Source organism: Lagopus leucura, unplaced genomic scaffold (genome assembly GCF_019238085.1).
Source record: "Lagopus leucura isolate 7727_CA_CO unplaced genomic scaffold, USGS_WTPT01 Super-Scaffold_1, whole genome shotgun sequence".
NCBI lineage: Eukaryota > Metazoa > Chordata > Aves > Galliformes > Phasianidae > Lagopus > Lagopus leucura.
In genome coordinates this window covers 10071842-10092522 of record NW_024962250.1, presented here as the reverse complement: position 1 = coordinate 10092522, position 20681 = coordinate 10071842, and the positions used below count along the sequence as shown (strand labels likewise).

General features: G+C 36.5%; 1 protein-coding gene across 5 annotated transcripts in view; it reads left to right on the top strand.

Moving 5' to 3' along the window:
- SIPA1L1 (signal induced proliferation associated 1 like 1) overlaps positions 1-20681 on the top strand; it is a 192025-nt gene that overhangs the window by 131361 nt on the left and 39983 nt on the right. For all 5 annotated transcript variants that reach the window (XM_042875745.1, XM_042875831.1, XM_042875576.1 and 2 more), the window contains 5 exons: positions 3719-3893; positions 11572-11675; positions 12999-13156; positions 15963-16539; positions 17876-18150. In XM_042875745.1, the coding sequence (XP_042731679.1) occupies positions 3719-3893; positions 11572-11675; positions 12999-13156; positions 15963-16539; positions 17876-18150 (1289 nt within the window). The remainder of the gene's footprint in view (positions 1-3718; positions 3894-11571; positions 11676-12998; positions 13157-15962; positions 16540-17875; positions 18151-20681) is intronic.

The window sequence follows — 20681 nt, the reverse complement described above, 5'->3', positions numbered from 1 at the left end:
GTCTGTCTTCTGGTCTTTTTTGCTACTTACAATCAGCCTTTTCTGCACAGAATTGAAATCTGTTACTATTTCTTCTTGCTGTCAGTCTGACATTTTCAATTATAGAATGGCTATATTTCAAAGATTGAATTATCTGCATCACACAGGGGACAGTATGGTTCTTATAAAAAATATTGGTGACTACCATTCGTTATTATTTGGTCAGCTGTTCTGTACAAGATAGAGAATCCTCAAATAAATACCTGCTGGAAGGAAAACAAGCTAAGCTTTCTGCCCTCTAGTTAGTTTTGTATGCTCGTTTATTTCAGAAAGAGCATGCCATGATGTGCTGAGGAAATAGGTGGCTGCTGAGCATCCTGGATTAGTGGCTCCTTGAGTGGGCGCTGAGATGAGCCAACAGGTGTCTTAAGATGAGGAGAGATGAGCTTACGCAAAGCGTGCTAAAAGAAGGAAAGAATTTTTAGGAATTTCATATTCAGTATAACTTTCTGCTTTCACACAGTCAGAAACTGATAGGTTTGAGGCATTTCTTTTCTGCGGCGTATTAGAGCAGTGTTTACAAAAGTGTATTTAGTATTAATGAGTTATTCCTTGAGACTAAAGGAATCTGCTTTTCATCCAGAATCAAGTTTGTCAGACAATTTGAACCAGGTACATCTCTGTCTCTTCCCAAAGTTTTCTTTTTCAGCAGGGAAACAATGGTGGAATTTAATCTAAGATGGCTCCAGAGATGATCTGCTGGATTCTAAGATAAGGTCCTTATGGAAATGCCAGCCAAGTACCTCAAATTTAAATAATATTGATTGGAAATCTTCTCAAGGGAAAGAAAAAAAAAATCAATAAGATAATTTAAATACATAGTGAAAATATTTCTATTGGATTCCTAATTAGAAAAGCTCTTTTGCAAAATTACTTCAGAAAGTTACAAAGTTGAAGATGAAAATATCCTTACTCTGAGTCCTGGATGTCATTGCAACCTACAGTATGTTGTAGCATGGGGTTGTTTTGTTTTTTTTTCCTACTGCATAAACATTTGAAAATTATTAAGGGCAGGTGATAGTTAAAAATGTACTTTCTACATCAAAGTATCTTCCTGTTTTTGTGGTAATGAAACAGTTTGACACTTCCAACAGCAAAAGATAAGCACACTCTGTACTAATTAGAAGCTGCATTTTTTATCAATTTCAAGCTAAAACAAATTTGGGTAACAGCTGCTCCACTAATTAGGTACACAGACTGTTTATCACTTTTTCTTGCTGTGTGTGTCACACTGTTTTATTACTACACGAACAGGTGCCTGTTTGATGTAGCAAGTAGGAGGTTTTGTTAAGAGTTAGGGCTATAAGGTGACCCTTGTCTGACTTAGTTAATTTCACCCAATATCCCCTTACTTCTGACAAATTTGTATGCTTTAATAAAACTTATTTGCCAGTTTTGATTAAGCTATGGTATCTTTTTTTAAAATATTTGAATGAGATTTTAAAGCAATTGTTAGTTTTCATATTTATGAATTTTCACATATTGACGTTGATCTTTCAGTTTCTAGACTTTTCTTCTGATATTTTTCTCTGCTGCATCTTAAGAGTCATTTTGGTGTGAGATTTTTTTGGTGAAGGTTTTTACATGCAGTGATTAAATCATCTGTTGGTCTTGTTTATGATAAACTAAACAGATTGCACTTTTCAAGTGCAACATGCCTGCAACATATTTTCTCTAAATTTTGTATATTTCTTTATGGCTGAGCTCTCTCTACTAATCTTTCAATATCATAAGAAAGTAGATATCTGAACTGAATATGATGTCCAGTTTCAGAATGGAGATATACTGCAGAGGCTAGTAGCTCTGCTTGGCCCAGTTCTTGCACTGGTGTTTTATGTCAAGTTCTGTGTCCCTTACTTCCCTCAGATTGTTAATGTCAATGTAGCATCTGCTGTTCTTTATATACAGCCCACATTGCTCTCACCTAGCTGTTCTTTTAGTGGTGTTATTAGAACGTGTTCTTTTGAATGGTTCTATATAAAGAAGCAATCTAATCAGTCTGTATGGCAATGGTACCTTCCTGACTAATTAGGATCTACTATTTTTCTTGAATGCATAGTTCATGGTAACTTCAGGTTTGCGTTCTAAGATGATTTAAAAATTTGAATATCAGGGTAGTTGCTGATTTATTCCAATAAGAATTTATGGAAATACTGTACTATGTCACTTGGCTTTTAATGTAAATCTGTATTTATATTATAAAATTGCTGACTGGTTAAATCTGAGATGTGCTTTCTGCTGTCTTTCAGAGCGTTACATAGATACTGAAAGTGCATTTCTCCCCCATATTTATATATGGAAATGCTTCCAGATTATTAAAATGAAGCTGCTTCTCCAGAAGCTTTACCACACTGCAGTTCTTCCTTCAACTCCTCCTTTCTTATTTTGAGTTATACTTCTTAAAAAACCTAGATTTAGAAGGAGAAGTTGTATTAAGGGGGCTGAGTGTCTTTCTTCCAGCAGAGCTTTATTTTTCTATAGCAGCTTGTATTGTCCTTAGGAATTCTGTTGGTTTTGGTTTTGTTTTAATTTCATCAGATTTAATATGGTATTGTACTTTTTCAGCATGGTCCTTAACTCTTTGTGCTGACATTTTCAAAGGTGCAAAGGGCAGCTATTGCATTGCTTCTGGAAGTTGAGGATCCCTTTTATGCCCTGGAAAATCTTTCCTTCGTTTAAAATTGAGAATTAAATAGTGTAGGTGTGCTTAGTCCTAATTTGAGTGAAATTTCAGAAGCTTGCCATTAACAAAACAGCTGAAGCATTGTGGTTCCAAGAAGCACCTTCACCCATCGGATTTCCCTCGGAGAGGGCAGAGAGCACACATCTGAACAATGAGTATTCCTGGACAGTCTCTGTCAGGGACTCTGCTGATAATGTGGGAAGTGCACTTGTAATTTTGGAAGTTGGCCTGTGAGTGTTTCTTCCATAAGTAATAGATTGATAAGTATTATTACTTATATTATAGTAATAATAATAATAATTATTATTATAATATATATAAGTATATATATATTACTTATATATTATAAGTAATAGATATTTTGTAAGTAGTAGATATGCTGTACTCATATTTTCACAAAAGAAATTAGGCATATTTAGAAGATAAAATTTTAGTAGTTACTGTGTCAGAGGATAAAAGAAAGAATGTTTTGTAGGTGGCCCAGAACTGTGACTTATTACACGTGCTCGATTTCTCCAGCCAGAGCAACTAAGCCTTTACGTTTCTTCTTTCCCCTGCTTGTTTTCTGATTTTTAATACTTTGTCACCATTCCTTTTAGATAGTAATAGTGTTGTGCTTTTTAAAAATTTTAAATTTTAAAATGTTTCATTTAGAGAACGAACAGAACCATTTCTGAGGACTTTTAAAATGTCTCACTGTAAAAATAATAAGTCAAAGTTAGTGAATTTTAGTTGATTTAAGTTTGTCCGTGTCACCTCAGCAAGTTCCAAGATGCTGTCTGGTGACCTATTTCAGGAACTTTCAGAGCAAATCACAGTATATTCAGATAAGTTTCCTTCCAGAAAATCGGAAGCTTTTGGAAGTTAGACTGATTGTTGGCATTTCTTTCTTAGTTTATTAAGGGTTTAATAAAAAAACAATCTGAAGTGGATACAGTAAATGAGCTATTATATCAGTTGTCCTACGTACAAAATTTTGTCTTTGTCTCTTTGCAGTTAAGTTACCAACTTAAGGTGGGTATCATGTACTGCAAAGCTGGGCAAAGCACAGAAGAGGAAATGTACAATAACGAATCGGCAGGTCCAGCCTTTGAAGAGTTTCTTCAGCTCTTGGGAGAACGAGTTCGGCTCAAAGGATTTGAGAAGTATCGCGCTCAGCTGGATACGAAGAGTAAGGAGTCTTTGTTTTCTCCTATGGGAACAAAATAAATAATACAGTTACTAATCAATTTTTTTTCCACAGCGTTGTTAAATGTAGGCTCTTTGCAATGGGAAGGACGCTGTTCACTGTTGAAAGTGAAAGCTGAGCAAGTATGTACATTGACCCAGACACGTATGGTCTTGATAATTATTGGACTTGGAATTTTATACTAATTTGGTGTGAAATTATCACTAAAGCTGCAACAAGAAACCAGTAGACTGTGGAACTGTTATCACCATTGCAAGCCCCTCATTACTGTGTTGTGTAATGAATTATCAAATCAGTTGGTATGTCAGGAATTTCTTGAATGATGTGCTAATGAACTGGCTCAAAGTTTTGGGATCCCAAATAATTCCACCTTGAGAAGTTGATCTATTGCTTTTATGCTATGCCTGTTGCAGGAATTTCTTCTCTAAGCTGTTTTTTCCTGCTATCAAATGTATTTTTGCCTGATTTTTCTGTAGATTTATAGAAATTAGACTATTTTTGACAGTTATAGTATCAACTTAAACCATAAAACATTAAATAAAACACAAATGCTGTTGAACAGTGATTTTAGGCAACAAACTATGAAGGAAATATTTTTTTTTTTTTTAGTAGAGTTTGTGAAATACGTGTTATCAGCTACTGCTAGTTCATTCCATTAGTAAATACATATAAAGATGCTCGAGACAAATTTGGTCCATCTTCCTTTCCTTCAAATATTGGAACTAACCAATTCCTATTGAAATTTTTTGCTATTTTATTCGCTTGCAGCACAACATCTAATGTTAGCCCATTTAAGGAAATGAGTCCTAATAGCAGAAAAGCATTCATCAACTTCAGTGCATCAAAAACTGCTTTTGCCATGATTATCCTATCACAAATGCAGTAAACTGCTCTGCTTTTACCCTGTGTGTTTGGTGCTTGCAGAAAACCTGTTGCCATCCCCTCATGCTATTTTTGATCAGCCTAAGCATCACTAATTGGAGGGTTAGAAAACTGCCCGTGTTTTTAAAATAAATTTAATGTGTTCCTCATGTTTACCATTGAGCTGACTTTGTCTTTTAGTTGCAATACTTGAGTTTCACTTGCTGCACTTATTCTCTTGAGCGCATTTAGATATTGCAGTTGCTTCCTCCGTGCTTTACTGATGTTAACCCTAATAGACAAGTTGTTTTTATTGATTAGGAGATGTGGATTTCTCTACTTTCCCCATGCACAGTATTGCCCGGTAACTTCCTTTTGTACTTATCTGAGTTTGAATACAATCTCATTAATTTTAGTGGCCAGAACTACATATACTATTCCAAATGAGGTCCAGGACAGTTTATTTAACATTTTCTTTCCTTTACTGGAGGTACATCATATGTTATATGCTAGGGTTAAGATTCCTTTTTTGCAGCACTGAAGTGTTAATTTGCCATAAAAACAAGCCAAGTCAAAATCAAGGGTACAGAAAATGAAAAATATTATTCCTGATTTCATAGCTTCTGGCTTTATATTGTAACCTCTTTTTCCTTTTAGTAGGTACTCTAAAATAGTGTCTTCCCTTTCTTTTGGTCTAGTTTTTGTAAGACATCTGAAAAAAACCTTTGGATTGTTACCAGCTTCTTTGGTGACAGTCTGCACATTGATTTCTAGCACAAGAAATGCCATATGATGAGGAGTTGATTCATCTGATCAGATGGACTATAAAAGCTACAACTGTCTTACATGCTTGTTTGAAGTTTGCTCTTAAGCGGCAGAATTTTCCAGCAGTGTTTTAGTACTTTCTTGTTCCTTCTGACTTGGGGAAAGAATTTTGTCAAATTTTGTTTGTTTGTTTATGTCCACCTATTGGGTGGACGTGGAAATGGAAGAAAATAAATGTTTTTGAGGACACAGCACTAACCTCTTTGGGGTAGCTTCATTTGGGAACCGTTACTGTGTATTCTGTATAGACACAGATTGTTAAAAAGAAACATCAACTTAACAGAAAGTCTCCAAAGTAAATATTGGGGCTGCTATAATTGACTGATTATTTAATTTGATACAGCACTAGTAAGCAGCAGCACAGGGTGGAAGGAAGCATGGTGCTGGGAGTAGCTGCCCGGTGATAGAAGAAGAAAACCAAAACTTTGTAGTGTTTGTTAAATGACAGTATCCGAAACCTGTCTCCATGAGAACAGGACAGAAAGCCATGTGAGACATACTGAACAGCCTGAGGACATCTATATGAATTAAAAGCAGGTTTATCCAAGAGTTTCAGTGAGAGTTTTATTCCTTGATATTTTGTTAGGAAATGAAGTTCGTGGTAACAGAAGTAGCTGTTTTGGGAGCCCCTGCTGGTTCACAATAGTATAGCCAGGTCTTTGCTATCTGCAGCCCTGAGAAAGCATGCTGTCTTGCTCATCATGAGGTGGCCAGAGCCTCAAGCAGGCACAATGTGTCAGTCCTGAGGACTTGCAGGTGGCTGAGGAGCTGAGTTCCTCCCTCTCAAGAGCAGCTGCATGTTGAAAAGCCCGTCATTGCAGATTTCCGCTGCTGTCGTCTCCAAAGATCTGCATTCTCAGCTGAGGAAGAGGTGGAAGGCTGCTTGAACTTGCTTCTTGTTTCTCTGAATGCATGCAGGCAGTGCATATTTGATAGTTGCCCTAAGTAACTAACCTGTCTTTTCTGCACTTGTCCTCACATGCAAAGCCTGTGGAGCAGAGGTTGTGGTTTTGCCATGACTTAGGTTTATAGGATTTTGTTGGAATTCCTGTGGTATATAGAGGCCTGCAGCCTAGGAAGCTAGCTTCTGTCTTCTGTTTCTGTGCTCTTGTGTTGCTAGAGACCACCTTCATGAAATATTTCTTGTGCTACCACCATGTGTAGTTCTAGTTGTTCAGGACATTTTCCTGAATAAAATTTCTTTCATGCCGAAACAGCTGATTGTGTGATGCTCTTAACAACAGATGATTGTTCATCAACTTGCAAGCAAGGTCAAAGCTATGTGGGCTGCTTTGCCACTTTCTATGCTTTTGCAATACTTTGCGACCTAGAAAAAGCAGATGCATGATGCAAGGAGGACTTTCTCTGTGTGGAGGGAAGCTGATTTCTACGTCTACTCCAGAAAAACTCACAAAACTTTTGTATTTTATGCAAATTAGGAGAAGTAAAGTTGCTATAGTAAAACACAATTTCAGAACAGTCGTTCTTAGAAAATTCTAGAATTATGGGCCTAATTGGCAAGTATCTGTAACAGTGCCAGCTTTTAAAAGAAGGAATCTTATTCATCCTATTAATGGAAAGGCTATTTAAGTATATTGGATCCTGTAGGAGTTTTAGCTTTGGATCTCTGCCAGCGCAACGGTGGAGAACTGCTACTTTTAAAGTTTTGTTTGTGTGTTTCTAGCATTACTGCAGGGGAAACAATCTATCTTCTGGCAGCCTGAAGACTTTGGATAGGAAATAGAGCTTGAAAATGTCACCTTTCCTACAGTTGCTAGGGAGTTCATAGGCATCACTTTAAAGTAACAAGCACCACAGTAATCTTTTGAAATTGTAACTTCAGTCGTTTGGCTTAATTTTCCAATTGTACCACGAGTTATTTCCCTCCCCCTTGCTCAGTCTTACTTCTCAGTGTTTTAAAATAGTAAATTAAAGCAGCTGGATGATGCTGGGCCTGGTAACCTGAGCTGCTGTTCAGCAGTGTCACAGTGCCTGTGGTTCAGGAAATAAATCTGCCTGATGAGATTATCAGTTTAGCTGATAATGATAGGTTTTTGTATTAGATATTCATATTCCACGATTTTTTTGTTTAAGAGTTTGGAAGAATATTAAGGCAGCATAGAATATATTAAATAGGTGAAAAGTGTAGGAAATGGATGAATTTCAAACTGGCATTCAAATCAGGATTTTTAAACAAACAGGAATGTTTCTAATGAAATAAACAGATTACTGTGCCCTTCTTTGTAGCAATTTGTAAGAAAGAATATTGGGTCTGAGATATTCAGTGGGAGTCTAAGGGTGAAAAATAATAGTGATAAATAAGAAAAAACAATCAAACAGTCCTGGACTGTTTTAAAAATGGGAAAGGAGAAGGAGAAATTTGAATGTCTGCATTTGTGTTACATGTAAATGTTTGTATGTTACAAAATAAAGGATTCTGTTCTGTCCTCAGAAATGGTATCTGAAAACAGCATGACTGTTAAAGAAATGGAATTTGAATGCTCAGTGTTGTCCTCGTGTGTAACAGAAAGGCAGACAGGTCTGATAGGTGCTGACGTTGGGCCAATAACTAGGAGAAAATAGGAACAAGTCAGGACATCTTGACAGCAGATGTAAATGGGAGCAATATGAAGCTCTGAAGCATGTAGTTCTTGTGCTTCTGTCTTCTGAGCGCTGCTGCAGTTTGTTGTAATGACTGTTCTTTCTCCTGCCCAATTGGAATCATTTATTTTTTGTTTACCTACTGTTCTTTGCAGCTTGTTTTCCTTCTAAATACTGAGTTGGGATTTCTACTCTTACTGCTTCTATGAGGTTTTCTTAATGTACAGTTTCGGAAAGCTGCTGTAGGAGTGTGCTGTCAAAGTCACACAGCTTCAGTAAGGTTCTGCTCGAGTTTATCACTGATTTTTGTCAATAATGATTTTGGGCACTGTTTGTATTGAAAAAATCATCTAAATGGGGATCCTGTTAAGATAGTCCTTGTGTAAGTAACTAAAAAAGCATTGGAAATGCAGACCAATGGGAGGGATTTTTGAAGTTGAATAATGGTGGAAGGAAAAGTCTGCAGCTAAGTGAGCACACCCAGTACTTGGACAGGGCTGAAAATACAGCATCCATGGGTATACCGTAAGGAGATGACAAGAAAGCATGTCCCCAGTGTAAGACTCATGAATCTGTAGGACCCTCAGGCCTGTATCAAATACGGGGGAATTAAAGGCAATTGCAGTGTTGGCTGACAGTTCCCACCATGGAATGATGGATACTATTCCAGTGCCCAATCTTTGATTTTGCTGCAATGGCATTTCAAGCAAATATCAGTAATTATTTTACTGTGCTTCGCTGGTCTTGCAAGAAAGAGGAAATGCGAAGGGTGAAGAAGATACACAGGTCTGTATTGGATGTGGACTTCTGTTTATATTGAGTTAGAATAGGAGGGATTTAAGCTGTGGAGTTCAGGCAAAATTATTGGAATAATTAAGTTATTAGGATTGTATTTTACTGAATTTGCAGAATCAATACTTCTGTGAGATTTCTGTGCACTTTGAGGTGGGTAGGACAGCAAAGAAAAAACCTTTTTCTGCCCACAACGAACTTCACTCATGAAAGTTGGAAGTTTGGCTTAAACACCTATTTGTTGTTCCAGAGTATTATTTTTAATAATGAGTCAGAGTGCCCCCCGTTCCTCTGCATTCTCTCTAATATTTCTGTCACTTCTAGCAAACATTAAGTACGAAATTGCATACTTAGGAAGGGAAAAAAAAAGACTGAGTAAGGAGGAACATTTGTGTTTGGGTGACTTTCAAGTGCATCTGCCTCCTTCAGCAAGCACTGTCGTGATCAAGCAGATGATGCAAACTGCTGCAGACTGAGCACAAGATGAAATGACTCCACTTCAGCTTTTGTAATTAGCATTAAAAAGGAAATATTCAGCTGTTAGCTGATGGTTGTTGTTTTTTTTTTATGGCAATGTTGTGTGTTGAAGAAGAGAACCCAAACTCTCTGAAGCGTTTAGTGAGGTTTTTTTATAAGATTCCTGGAACACATTTGCTTTCTTTTTCTCTTTTTATTAAATACTGTTTAATACATTTGTAAATAGATTATTTACAAATGCAAAATCTCCATGCAGTTTATGATGTAGACGTTTTTGCATTTCATTTTACAGATGATGCTGCAGTTTTTAACTGATAGCAGTGCTACCTTTATCTTTCCAAATTTGACAGGAAATCAGAAGTTTAAGTCAAAGTTTATTTACATAGATTATGGTTATGATCAGTGCACATTATTGTAAATACTTCACCAACAGTCATTTCCTTAGTGACATGAGTTCTGCTAATGTGAAATATTCCAATGTGCAGTATATAAGGGCTTATCAACTTTTTTTTTGCTGTAAGTGGCTGAGATTGTATAATGTAATACCATGTTTACATTACAACTTCAGATATGCAGGATGCTTTTTTCTATATGCTTTTTGCACTGTGGGTAGCTGTTACATATAATGGAGTATATTTACTATTTCAGCTTTAAGATGTGTTACATCTTAATTTAATTTAATGTTTTCAAGTTTTTGTTCTTTTTTCTTTAACACTTCATAAACTTCAATGTTATCCCCTTCTTTTTTTTTCTTTCTAAACTTTGTAATCCTAGTTATCTCTCCACATGAAGGTCTCTCTATCCATGTACAATTATTTTTGTGGCCTGTTTCTGAATTCCTTCAATTTCTTCTATAAATTTTAAAATAGTGAAAGTACCTTTGATTAATATACCAGCAGTATGGCATTGCTGTGGGCTTTTTCTATCATTGTCTTATAAACATGCAAAAATTCTATTTTGATTGCTCTTTTCCATTTTTAGTATCATTTTTAGTGAAGACTTTATCTTACTCATTAAATTCAGATTCCTGGCATTTATGTTTAAAATAATCCATTCTCTTCTTTTTGATGTTGTGTGTTATACGTCCATCATTGATTACGCATGAGATCACAACACCTGTTGAAGTCGTTTCCACATTCTGTACCATTCAGTTTCATTCTGATTAGTTTGAGATGATAGGTGGTTTCTGAAAATGATTACATCTTGTTACTCGTTTTTAATTTCCAGAATATAAATGAACTTTTTGCTTTCCCTTTCCAAAGGAAGAATCACTCAACATACCAAAATGCATTTTATTTTCTGTCTACTTTGAAAGTTGGCTATTGGTTTATTCTGGTTGCTTAGTGTTCTGCAAAAGTACTTTTCCATTTCTGGATGAGATAGTGACAGAGTTGGGTTCTAACCTCTCTCTCCACCCCTCTAAAAATAATAAATATAGTTTTTAAAAGCATTGCCTCAAAAAAAAAAAGAAACAAAATCCAATCGATACAATTGTTTTAGAAGTGAATCCCCAAAGAAGGGTACAAAAGCAGCGCCCAATAATGAGGAAGTGACTTTCTAACCATGCAGATCCAGGTGACCCGCTAAATGAAGCCAGAATGCTCCCTTAGTTTAACACTAAGTAGGAAAGTTTTTGTTTACTTTGTTCTGTGTAAACTAATGCATTCCCTGTGAGGAATGCCTTTTTTTTTTTTTCTTCCCCTATTGCATGACTCTATCTTAGTACCTAGTACTGATATATGTATGCTAATAGTGTATGTATTTCTGTAGGCTTATACCCACATGTTCATACATATATATTTGGCTCGTGTTTCTTCTCCACCTTCCATTAAATAGACTTTTTTCACAATATTCTGGGAAAAATTCCCTGTTCCTAGCAAACTCATCACTGACAAAAGTACGTCCAATTATACGTGCAGCCTATATATTTTGCTTTGACAGGTGAACAAATTCTAGGTAAGTTTTTATTTTGCTTTCATGTAAGCTAGGATTGAGGATGAATAGGAGTTCTTGTCTTGTCTGGTGATTTTGCTTGATAGTAATGAAACCTTATTTTGAACGTGTTTTTTAATAATGCTCTTATTTTCTCTTTCTTTAACTGAAGCTGATTCAACAGGTACTCACTCTCTATATACAACGTACAAGGACTATGAAATCATGTTCCATGTTTCTACTATGTTGCCATATACTCCAAACAACAAACAGCAGGTAAGATGAACTGAGACTGCTTACAATTAATTTTTCCTGTCTCAAAAGTAGGTGAAGTAATGAATAATTATGACAGATGTTATTTGTTACAAGCAAAGAAAACACTGGCCATCTGCATCACAAAGATGAGCAAGGCAGGTTATTGTAGGTACACTGCAGGTGTCTAGCTAGATTTTTCTCCGTAAGACTGTTTTCTGTCTTATTATCCATTATTTAGTAAAGCTTTAAATGAAAATGTGTGTTATAATGTCAGTAGTGCATTTGTATTACATATGTGCATACATGACAGTTTTCAGCCTTGTTCGACAAGGTCAGTCATGCTTTGATTCAACAAACAGTAATGTGTGCAGAATCAGAGGTGACAAGTGGGAGCCCAGAACAATGTGCAGCCACTTGAAAGATATTTTTGTATGTTTTAATATACTGAAGAAGCTTGTAGGCTGTCCTGTTTTGTTATTTTGAAGTTCCTGGTCTTTAAAAGGAAAGAAAAGCTAATCAATTAAGGTGACTGATAAAAGCAGCCAAAAAAAACCCCAAAAAAACAAAAAAAAAACATTTCTTCCATGCTTTCCTTGGACTACTGCAGAGTTTAATTTGAGGCTATCATACTATTTTTGGAGAGAAATAGTGACGTTTTCCTTTATCTCAGAGAAAAGCCAAAAACCAGTGAGGATCCCATCACACCTTTTTCAGGAACTGAGCTGTTAATCTAAGTGTCCTGTGTGCACATGAATTCCCTTTCTGATACAATTGAATGAAGTTCATTGCATTTTTCTTGTTGAGTCCTAGACCATCTTGTTGACTATGATGTGTATCCATTTTGTTCTAAAGACTCGGTTTGCATTTCTGCAAATAAAATTGACGTTTCCTTTAATAATAAAAAAAAACCACAGCGTTCTTTGTAGCTTCCTTTTATAGAGTAAATACTATGCTATAATTTACCTTTCTTATTTACTGTAGTCTTAGATTTGCTGAATGAATACTGCGTAAGAGAATTGTTATAGACTGTTTTAACAATGGTAACAATTTTAACTTGAAATTGAACCTTGTAAAGATGTGTGAAGTGGGAAATGTTTTCCAGCTTCCATGTATTACTGGTTGGTGAGTCCGATTACATACTAGTCGGTGTTTGTTATTGTTTTTCACGTTTCCATTTAGCTTAAAATTTTCATGTATATATATATATCATCAACCATTTTCTTTTTCAGCTTGAAACACAGAACTGAACAATAGTAATAGGAAAAAAAACCACTAAAGACTTTAAAAACTGTGAGAAAAGTTTTAATGTGTGCTTCCTTGATTTCTTTTTTCTTCTTTTTTTAGCTTCTGAGAAAGCGACATATTGGAAATGATATTGTGACAATAGTTTTCCAGGAGCCTGGAGCACAACCATTCAGCCCAAAGAACATTCGATCTCACTTCCAGCATGTCTTTGTCATTGTGAGAGTGCACGGTCCCTGTACTGACAGTGTTTGTTACAGGTAACTATCACTGGTTTCACTAAAAACATGGAACTGAATGCAGAGGGAGGTGTAATTCCTCTTTTCTCAGTAGGAAAATGTGATGAAAGATTGAGGTTGTGGAGGTTTTGGGATATGTGAATTTAAAACATTGTTTCTTAAAAAGTATGTAGGCACACACAAGTATCTGAAGGAGCCACGTTCAGTGAGGAAATGGATGTACTCATTTTACTCACTCTCTAGTCAAGCATTCACGAATGATTTTAAAATTTAGTTCTCATTTTTCTTCATAGCTGTATTTGAGAAGAATTTTTCCTCTGATTTTTACAAATGCACTTTTTGTTCCGATAATTCAGGCATCTAAGCATATATGCCCTTTTTGGAATGCATGCAGTGAGGAAAATATGAATAAGCCTTCAGAAAGAAGCTACATTCTTGGAAATGTTTTGTCTGAAATACCTTTGGCTCTTTATTAGTTTCTCTCCAAAAATACTATTCCAGAGCATTATGCAGCGTATACAATATAGTGTAACCTTACTAAAAGAGAAAATGCTAATTGATAGTGACATATAACAAGGAACTGCAAAATGAGATTCCTACTTAGTGTAAATTTTGTAACTATATTAAGTGTAGAAATAATGCTTTTGACTTTTTTAAGTTCAGTCAAACTTCTTACCTTTGTTACATCCTGAACTCTTGCTGTATTTTTAAAATCTCAATTAATCTCAGCAAATTCTTATTTTTTAACTTAAAATAGGAAATGTCAGAGCAGTGGATTTAGAATAATCATCTGGAAAGGAGGGAGCCTTAAAATTGTTTTTACTGAAATAGAAATGTGTCACTTCAGTCTATAGAGGAAGAGCTAAGGCAGTTGGGTGCAGTGTCCTTGAGATGATATATTCATGTTTTTCACATAATTATGTTAAGGTTTGAAGGTTTTTCCCTCCCCACAAGCTTGTGGCAATGCTTCTTGAAGCAGCAGTACTAGAAGCAATGCTGAATTTTGTATGTGTGTTACACTTTACTGAAGTAGGCATGTTTATATTGATAGTTGCTGTAAGGCAGGTTGTTGACTGTGTGTAACTGGACTGACTTCTTTTATCCTGAGATTGTTTCCTGACCCTTTATACTAAAAGACAACAAATTGTGAACCATTTCAGTTAGAATGTTTGAGAGGTTGCTTGGGTTTTAAGTTTGCTTACATCTCTCATTTTGAGTTGCACTTCTGAAGACAAGCTGCTACTTGGTTTATGTGTACACATGTTCTTAAATTTTGTCAGATTGATTTTGAGGGAAATAAAAAGTAAGAAATCCTAGGAAATCCACAAGGACTATGAATACATTTTCCAGCTGAATTTGTCTATGTACAAATACAGACAGATCTGCATTTGCTAGCTGTTTTAAATACTGTGGCTTGTGGTTTCATGTTTTTTCATTATATAGAGCAAGGTAAAGATTTATACTCTTTATACTACAATAAATTGAAATATCTCTGGACTCTACATCTAGCATAAAGACTTTCACGTCTCTTTCTTTATTTTTTTTCAAATGTTTGCAACTGAAAAGGATAGAATCTTACTGATTCCTAGCAATTAATATAATTATTTGAAAACTACAGCTTTAGTGACACAGATCTGGATTTTAAGGGGAGGAGAGAGATGGGGAAAAAAAAGTGTCAGTATTGATTTTAGAATTGGCTAGGTGTTAAGTGCCAATTTTGTGGTTTTTTTCATCATGTTGGCCTTCAGTCCTGTGCACAGATGAGACTGACAGATGAGATGGATACTACCAGCGCATTATATGTTCTTTGTACTGTCTTTAAAGTCCTTTCAACTTCTTTTCTTTAGCCTCTCGTCTCGGTACAAACACTTGATTTAGATTCATAGAATTCCATTATGAAAAGCTTTTCTAGGAAAGTTTTCAAAGTAACTTTGACCTCTTTTTCAGTGGATTGTTGGGAACAGTCACATTGATCATAATCCTAGACTAAACAGGAAGCAATATAGCATAAATTTGTACTGGAATTTGTGTAAAGAACTGCATAAAAGGAATAAAATCAAGCACTGTTTTTGCCAGTGGTTCTCCCTCCCATGTAAGATAAAGAACATTTCAGAAGCCTGAAATCACTTCAGGATTTCAGTAATTGTGTTTAAGGAGTCAGACAGGTTAGAATAAAGTGTAAAACTAGTGACAGCCAACCTTCCAAGGGAACCATCATATACAATTCTAGTGTATTTCAAAGTGTTTATTTTCCTTATAAAAACTCCATTACTGTGATGTTTTGGCCAAAATTAGTTAATACTTTTTCATGCTTTGACCAGAATATGATAGATCAGGTTAGAACTGATGGAGTGGTGGTTGTTACAAAGCTGTTGCAGTGATGACCTCTACTTAGGACAGACTACTGAGTGAACGAGCCTTTCAGCAACTTAATTGTCTAAATTAAATGCTGGAGTAATAGAACATGTCAGAAGTTTTTTGGTTATAATAAGAAGGAGCAAGAATCAGAACTATAGTACCAGACTGGTTATTTTATCTTTCCCCTCAAGAAGTGCAGGATTTTGCATTTTCTCTTTAAGCTGAGATACTAAGGATGGCTCAAAAAATTCCTAGATGCAGAAATATTTGGCCTTCTGTTTATACGCGAAGGAAGATGTGGTCTGCAAACTGGCAAGATTAAAATGTAAATAAGGGTATATTACGGGGAAATTAAGAAAAAACTTTCAGGAGTTATGGAAAAAGGGAAATATATTTATGTATTCAAAAAGTGCTGAATTCACATACAGTCAAACTCTCTGCTTCTTCCTTATTTTCATATTTCTTTTAGTGTTGCTGTGACAAGATCCAGAGATGTACCATCCTTTGGACCACCTATTCCAAAAGGCGTCACGTTTCCTAAATCAAACGTGTTCAGGGACTTCTTACTAGCCAAAGTCATTAATGCAGAGAATGCTGCTCATAAATCAGAAAAGTTTCGTGCAATGGCCACCAGGACCCGTCAAGAATACTTGAAAGACTTGGCAGAGAAGAATGTCACCAACACACCTATTGACCCTTCTGGCAAATTCCCCTTCATCTCACTTGCTTCAAAAAAGAAAGAAAAGTCCAAGCCTTATCCAGGAGCAGAGATCTATAGTTCTGGTGCTATCGTGTGGAGTGTCCATGCAAAAGACTACAGCAAGGGTATGGAAATAGACTGTCTCCTAGGTGTCTCTAACGAGTTTGTAGTCCTCATTGAACAGGACACAAAAAGTGTGGTGTTTAATTGCTCCTGTCGAGATGTAATAGGTTGGACTTCAACAGACACAAATATAAAAATATTCTATGAGAGAGGTGAATGCGTTTCGTTGGAGAGCTTCATCAGCAACATTGATGACATCAAAGAGATCGTCAAAAGGCTGGAGGTTAGAATGTGTTCTCTTGTTTGCTTCCTCTTTCCTTTCTCATCTCCCCCCACCACGAAGGCTTCAGAGTTGCATCAGTGTTTAGGATGCCTGAAGCTGTCCTATTTGCTAATTGTTAAATCTACACAGACTTTCCTGCTTTTATTTCTCAAAATCCCTTACTGATCTGATATTGTTTTATCAGCCAACATTAACTGGCTCTGTCAATTGTCTCTGTATTTTAAAAACAAAATAAAACCAAACAAAAAACAACAGGGCTTTCACATGCATAAATTGATCCTGCACAATAGATACTGATGTCATCATTTTTCTTTTGTAGGTTTTTCCTTATTTTCTCCGGCTTATAAACTTGTTGAAACTTGTTTCAAATGAAACTAATATCTTTGTCTTATTAATGTGCTAGCAGGGTGCAGTCCCAATTCATATTGCAAGCTTAAGATATTCTCTCAATATGATATGATAACATAAAAACACAGTGAATCATGGTATGCAGGACTGCGACAGGGTAGCACGCTGGTGGAGTATGCTCATTTTTTATCCAATTAAGTCACGAAAGAATGTGCTATATTTCACTGTCTTTCCTTTAATTTTACAGCTTAGCTGTATAATGACCAGGAAAAAGGGAAAAACGTGTCCTGTTAAATTATTCTTAACTGTATTTGTGTTCATGGTAGACAGACAAGTTGGCATGGATTACAGCTTACTATGTCTAGTAGCTTATGCCATTACATTATTATTCTGTTTGAAAATAAACTTGCAGTTTACTAAAACAGCTGGAAATCATAGAATCATAGAATAGCCTGGGTTGAAAAGGTCCTTAGTGATCATCGAGCTATGAGCACAGTTGCCAACAATTAGACCAGGCTGCCCAGAGCCACATCCAGCTTGGCCTTGAATGCCTCCAAGGAAGGAGCATCCACAGCCACCTTGGGCAACCTGTTCTATTGTGCCACCAACCTTTGTGTGAAAAACTACCTCCTAATATCTAGCATAACCTTCCCCCTCCACCCCCCGTCTCAGTTGAAGACCATTCCCCCTTGTCCTATCATGTATAGCATGGTTGATTAGTTACCAAAATGTATAAGATAAAATAGACACACTTGTCTAAATCCATGTTTTATCTGTTGCAATCTGCTTTGTTGTTTTTTTTCCTAAAATTCTTGTGGTTTTGATAAAAACTTCAAGGCAAAACATGGATTACCAGACTTTACTGAAAATACCAGTTTGAGTGATGAGATCATTTCACTTGATTGTGTACCCAGGACTTAGATATATATTTTCCCCTATTGTATCCTATTAGTGTCCTAATCATTAAATTTCCTGTTTCAATCCACAGCTCATGACTAAGGGATGTGAAACAGTGGAGATGACTCTGCGTAGGAATGGTCTGGGTCAGCTTGGCTTCCATGTAAACTATGAAGGCATTGTGGCAGATGTTGAGCCCTACGGGTACGCGTGGCAGGCAGGACTGCGACAGGGTAGCAGGCTGGTGGAAATTTGTAAGGTGGCTGTAGCCACTCTGAGCCATGAGCAAATGATTGATCTTCTGAGGACATCGGTAACGGTGAAGGTTGTCATTGTCCCTCCCTATGAGGACTGCACGCCACGCAGGTACTGTGTGATAACTGCCTTCAGTCAGAAATTATGTTTTGATTTGGGGGATGGTGGAGGTGGGGGAAATGCTGGAGAATAAGCGTTAACCTTCAGAAACCGCTGCATGGTTATAAGACAGCATCCAGAGTTCTAAGGTGAAAGAAAAGCTAAGGAAAATTTCTAATATTCTGGGCCCTGCAAAATATTTATTATATGCTGCTGCTTAATAAAATGTCAAAATAAGCTTACGTATCCTTTAAGCTATATTGATCTGGAAATCAAACAACATATAGAGAACTGTGTGTTTATATGCATCAAAAATGTGCATTTCAGTGTCTGTGGATGTAGTTCTGGAAAGCTATGAATAGACATATAGTTTTCTCCTTTAATGAATAAGTTAGGTCCTAGAGTCTATCAAATATGTGGATCTGAGCAGAGAAATTCCTCTAAATTGCAATTTTTTTCACTCCGTAGAAGATCTTGCTGCATGTCTCTAACTTCCAATTCTTGTTAATCTTGAGGCTTGTATTTTTGCTCTTACAGGTTTTAAATGTAGTCAGAAATAAACATTAATGCATGCTTTTATTCCTGAATTGCATATTATCTGCATTTTTCCAGAACTCATACTATCTAAAGTTGTTTTTTTTTTTTAATTTTTTACTGGTCCCCTGAACTCTTCAATTGTCTGTAGTTTCAACCACATTCCCAGTGTCTTGTGTTAATTTCTTGTAAATGCTATGTGATTAAAATGGGATAATCTTTGATGGACTAAGTTTGCCCAGTGGCTAGCTTTAGATTTGTTAGGTTTTCCAAGAAAAATGTGTACAGTTACACAAGATCAATATGTTTCTTGCAGTCAGACAGTAGGTTTTGCACTGTTGTGTTCTAATCAGGTAATACCTTTATAGGGATGGATCTTAAATCTTTTTATAATTAGGAACATTAGAGCTAAACTTAAACGTGCATTTATTACATTAATATGAAAATACAGATCTAAGCAAAGACATATTTACATAAACACTAGAAGAATTCATATTTGTTTTCACTGCGAGCCATTCTGAACCCTGTTGTAACTGGTAGCAAACAGGAAAGAAGTTTTATTTGTCCCCTAGTTGTCAATGGAAAATTGAATACGTCAGGGATTAAAATGCACAGTGGCATAAGGTCACCCATGAGGTATTTGGAAAGCTTTTGTACAGTGTTTAGTAGCCCAGGCAAATGGAATGCTCAGCTGCAATCATAGCAAAAGGATTAGAGCAGAAAAATCTGTGTGGAAAGCCCAGATCCTATTATTTCTGAACTAAATTAAGTGCAGCCAAAAGCAGGCTTAGCATTCATGTATCCATATGCACAGCGGGAAGAGAAATTACCGCACTTTTAGAAACACTGTTCTCAGCAGTCATGGGTTTTGTTTTCTTGCATGACCGAGTGTTCATAGTAGTTTATTACCTAATTATAAAATTTTTAAAAGTTATTGTTTATCCTGCTTGCTTTATCCAAAATCATTAAGATTTAGGAACTGTGTATTGAATTGGTGGTTATCCTACATGAATCACTGAAGATTTGGCTTAGATCTTTGCACAAAGCATTATCTCTTTGGCAGTCAATTTTTCAAAACTTGTATCCTTCACTGTGTCCTCTGGAGATCATTTAGTATTTCTACTACAGTAGCTTATACAGACCATTAGCTAAAATGAATATTGGTATAGTACATTCACGTGAGAAGCAATTCCTATCCAAATAAATTGATTGACATAAGTTTGGAGGAAGAGGAGGAATGCAGTTAAGGTGAGACGACTTGCCAGCAGTCACGTATGCAAGGTTGGTAGCAGATTAAAAAAAAAAAAAAGCCCCACCCACATCATAGAATCATAGAGTTGCACAGGTTGGAAAAGACCTTAAAGATCATCAAGTCCAACCGCAACCTAACCGACTACCCTTTCTAACAACCTTCTGCTAAACCCTCCCTGAGCACCACAAATTGTTTTTAAACACATCCAGGGATGGTGACTCAACCACCTCCCTGGGGAGCCTATTCCAGTGCTTAACAACCCTTTCTGTAAAGAAGTGTTTCCTGATATCCAGCCTAAACCTCCCCTGGTGCAACTTGAGACCATTTCCCCTCATCCTGTCACCTGTCATCAGTGAGAAGAGACCAGCCCTGCTCTCTCTGTAATCACCTTTCAGGTGCCGGAATAAGGTACCCTTCAGCCTCCTTTTCCCTAGACTAAGCAGCGCCAGTTCCTTCAGTCTCTCCTCTTAGGGCATATTCTCCGAGCCCTTCACAAGCTTTGTTGCCCTTCTTTGGACCTGCTTCAGCATCTCAATGTCCTTTCTGTACTGAGGTGCCCAAAACTGAACACAGTACTCATGGTGAGGCCTCACCAGTGCTGAATACAGGGGCAGGGTGACTTCCTAGTCCTGCTCACCACACCATTCCTGATACAAGCTAGGATGCCATTGGCCTTCTTGGCCATCTTCGCCAAGGTCACGTTTATTTTCCAAATCACTCTCCCTGCATCTTACATGAACTGTGTTAGCTTGTGTCC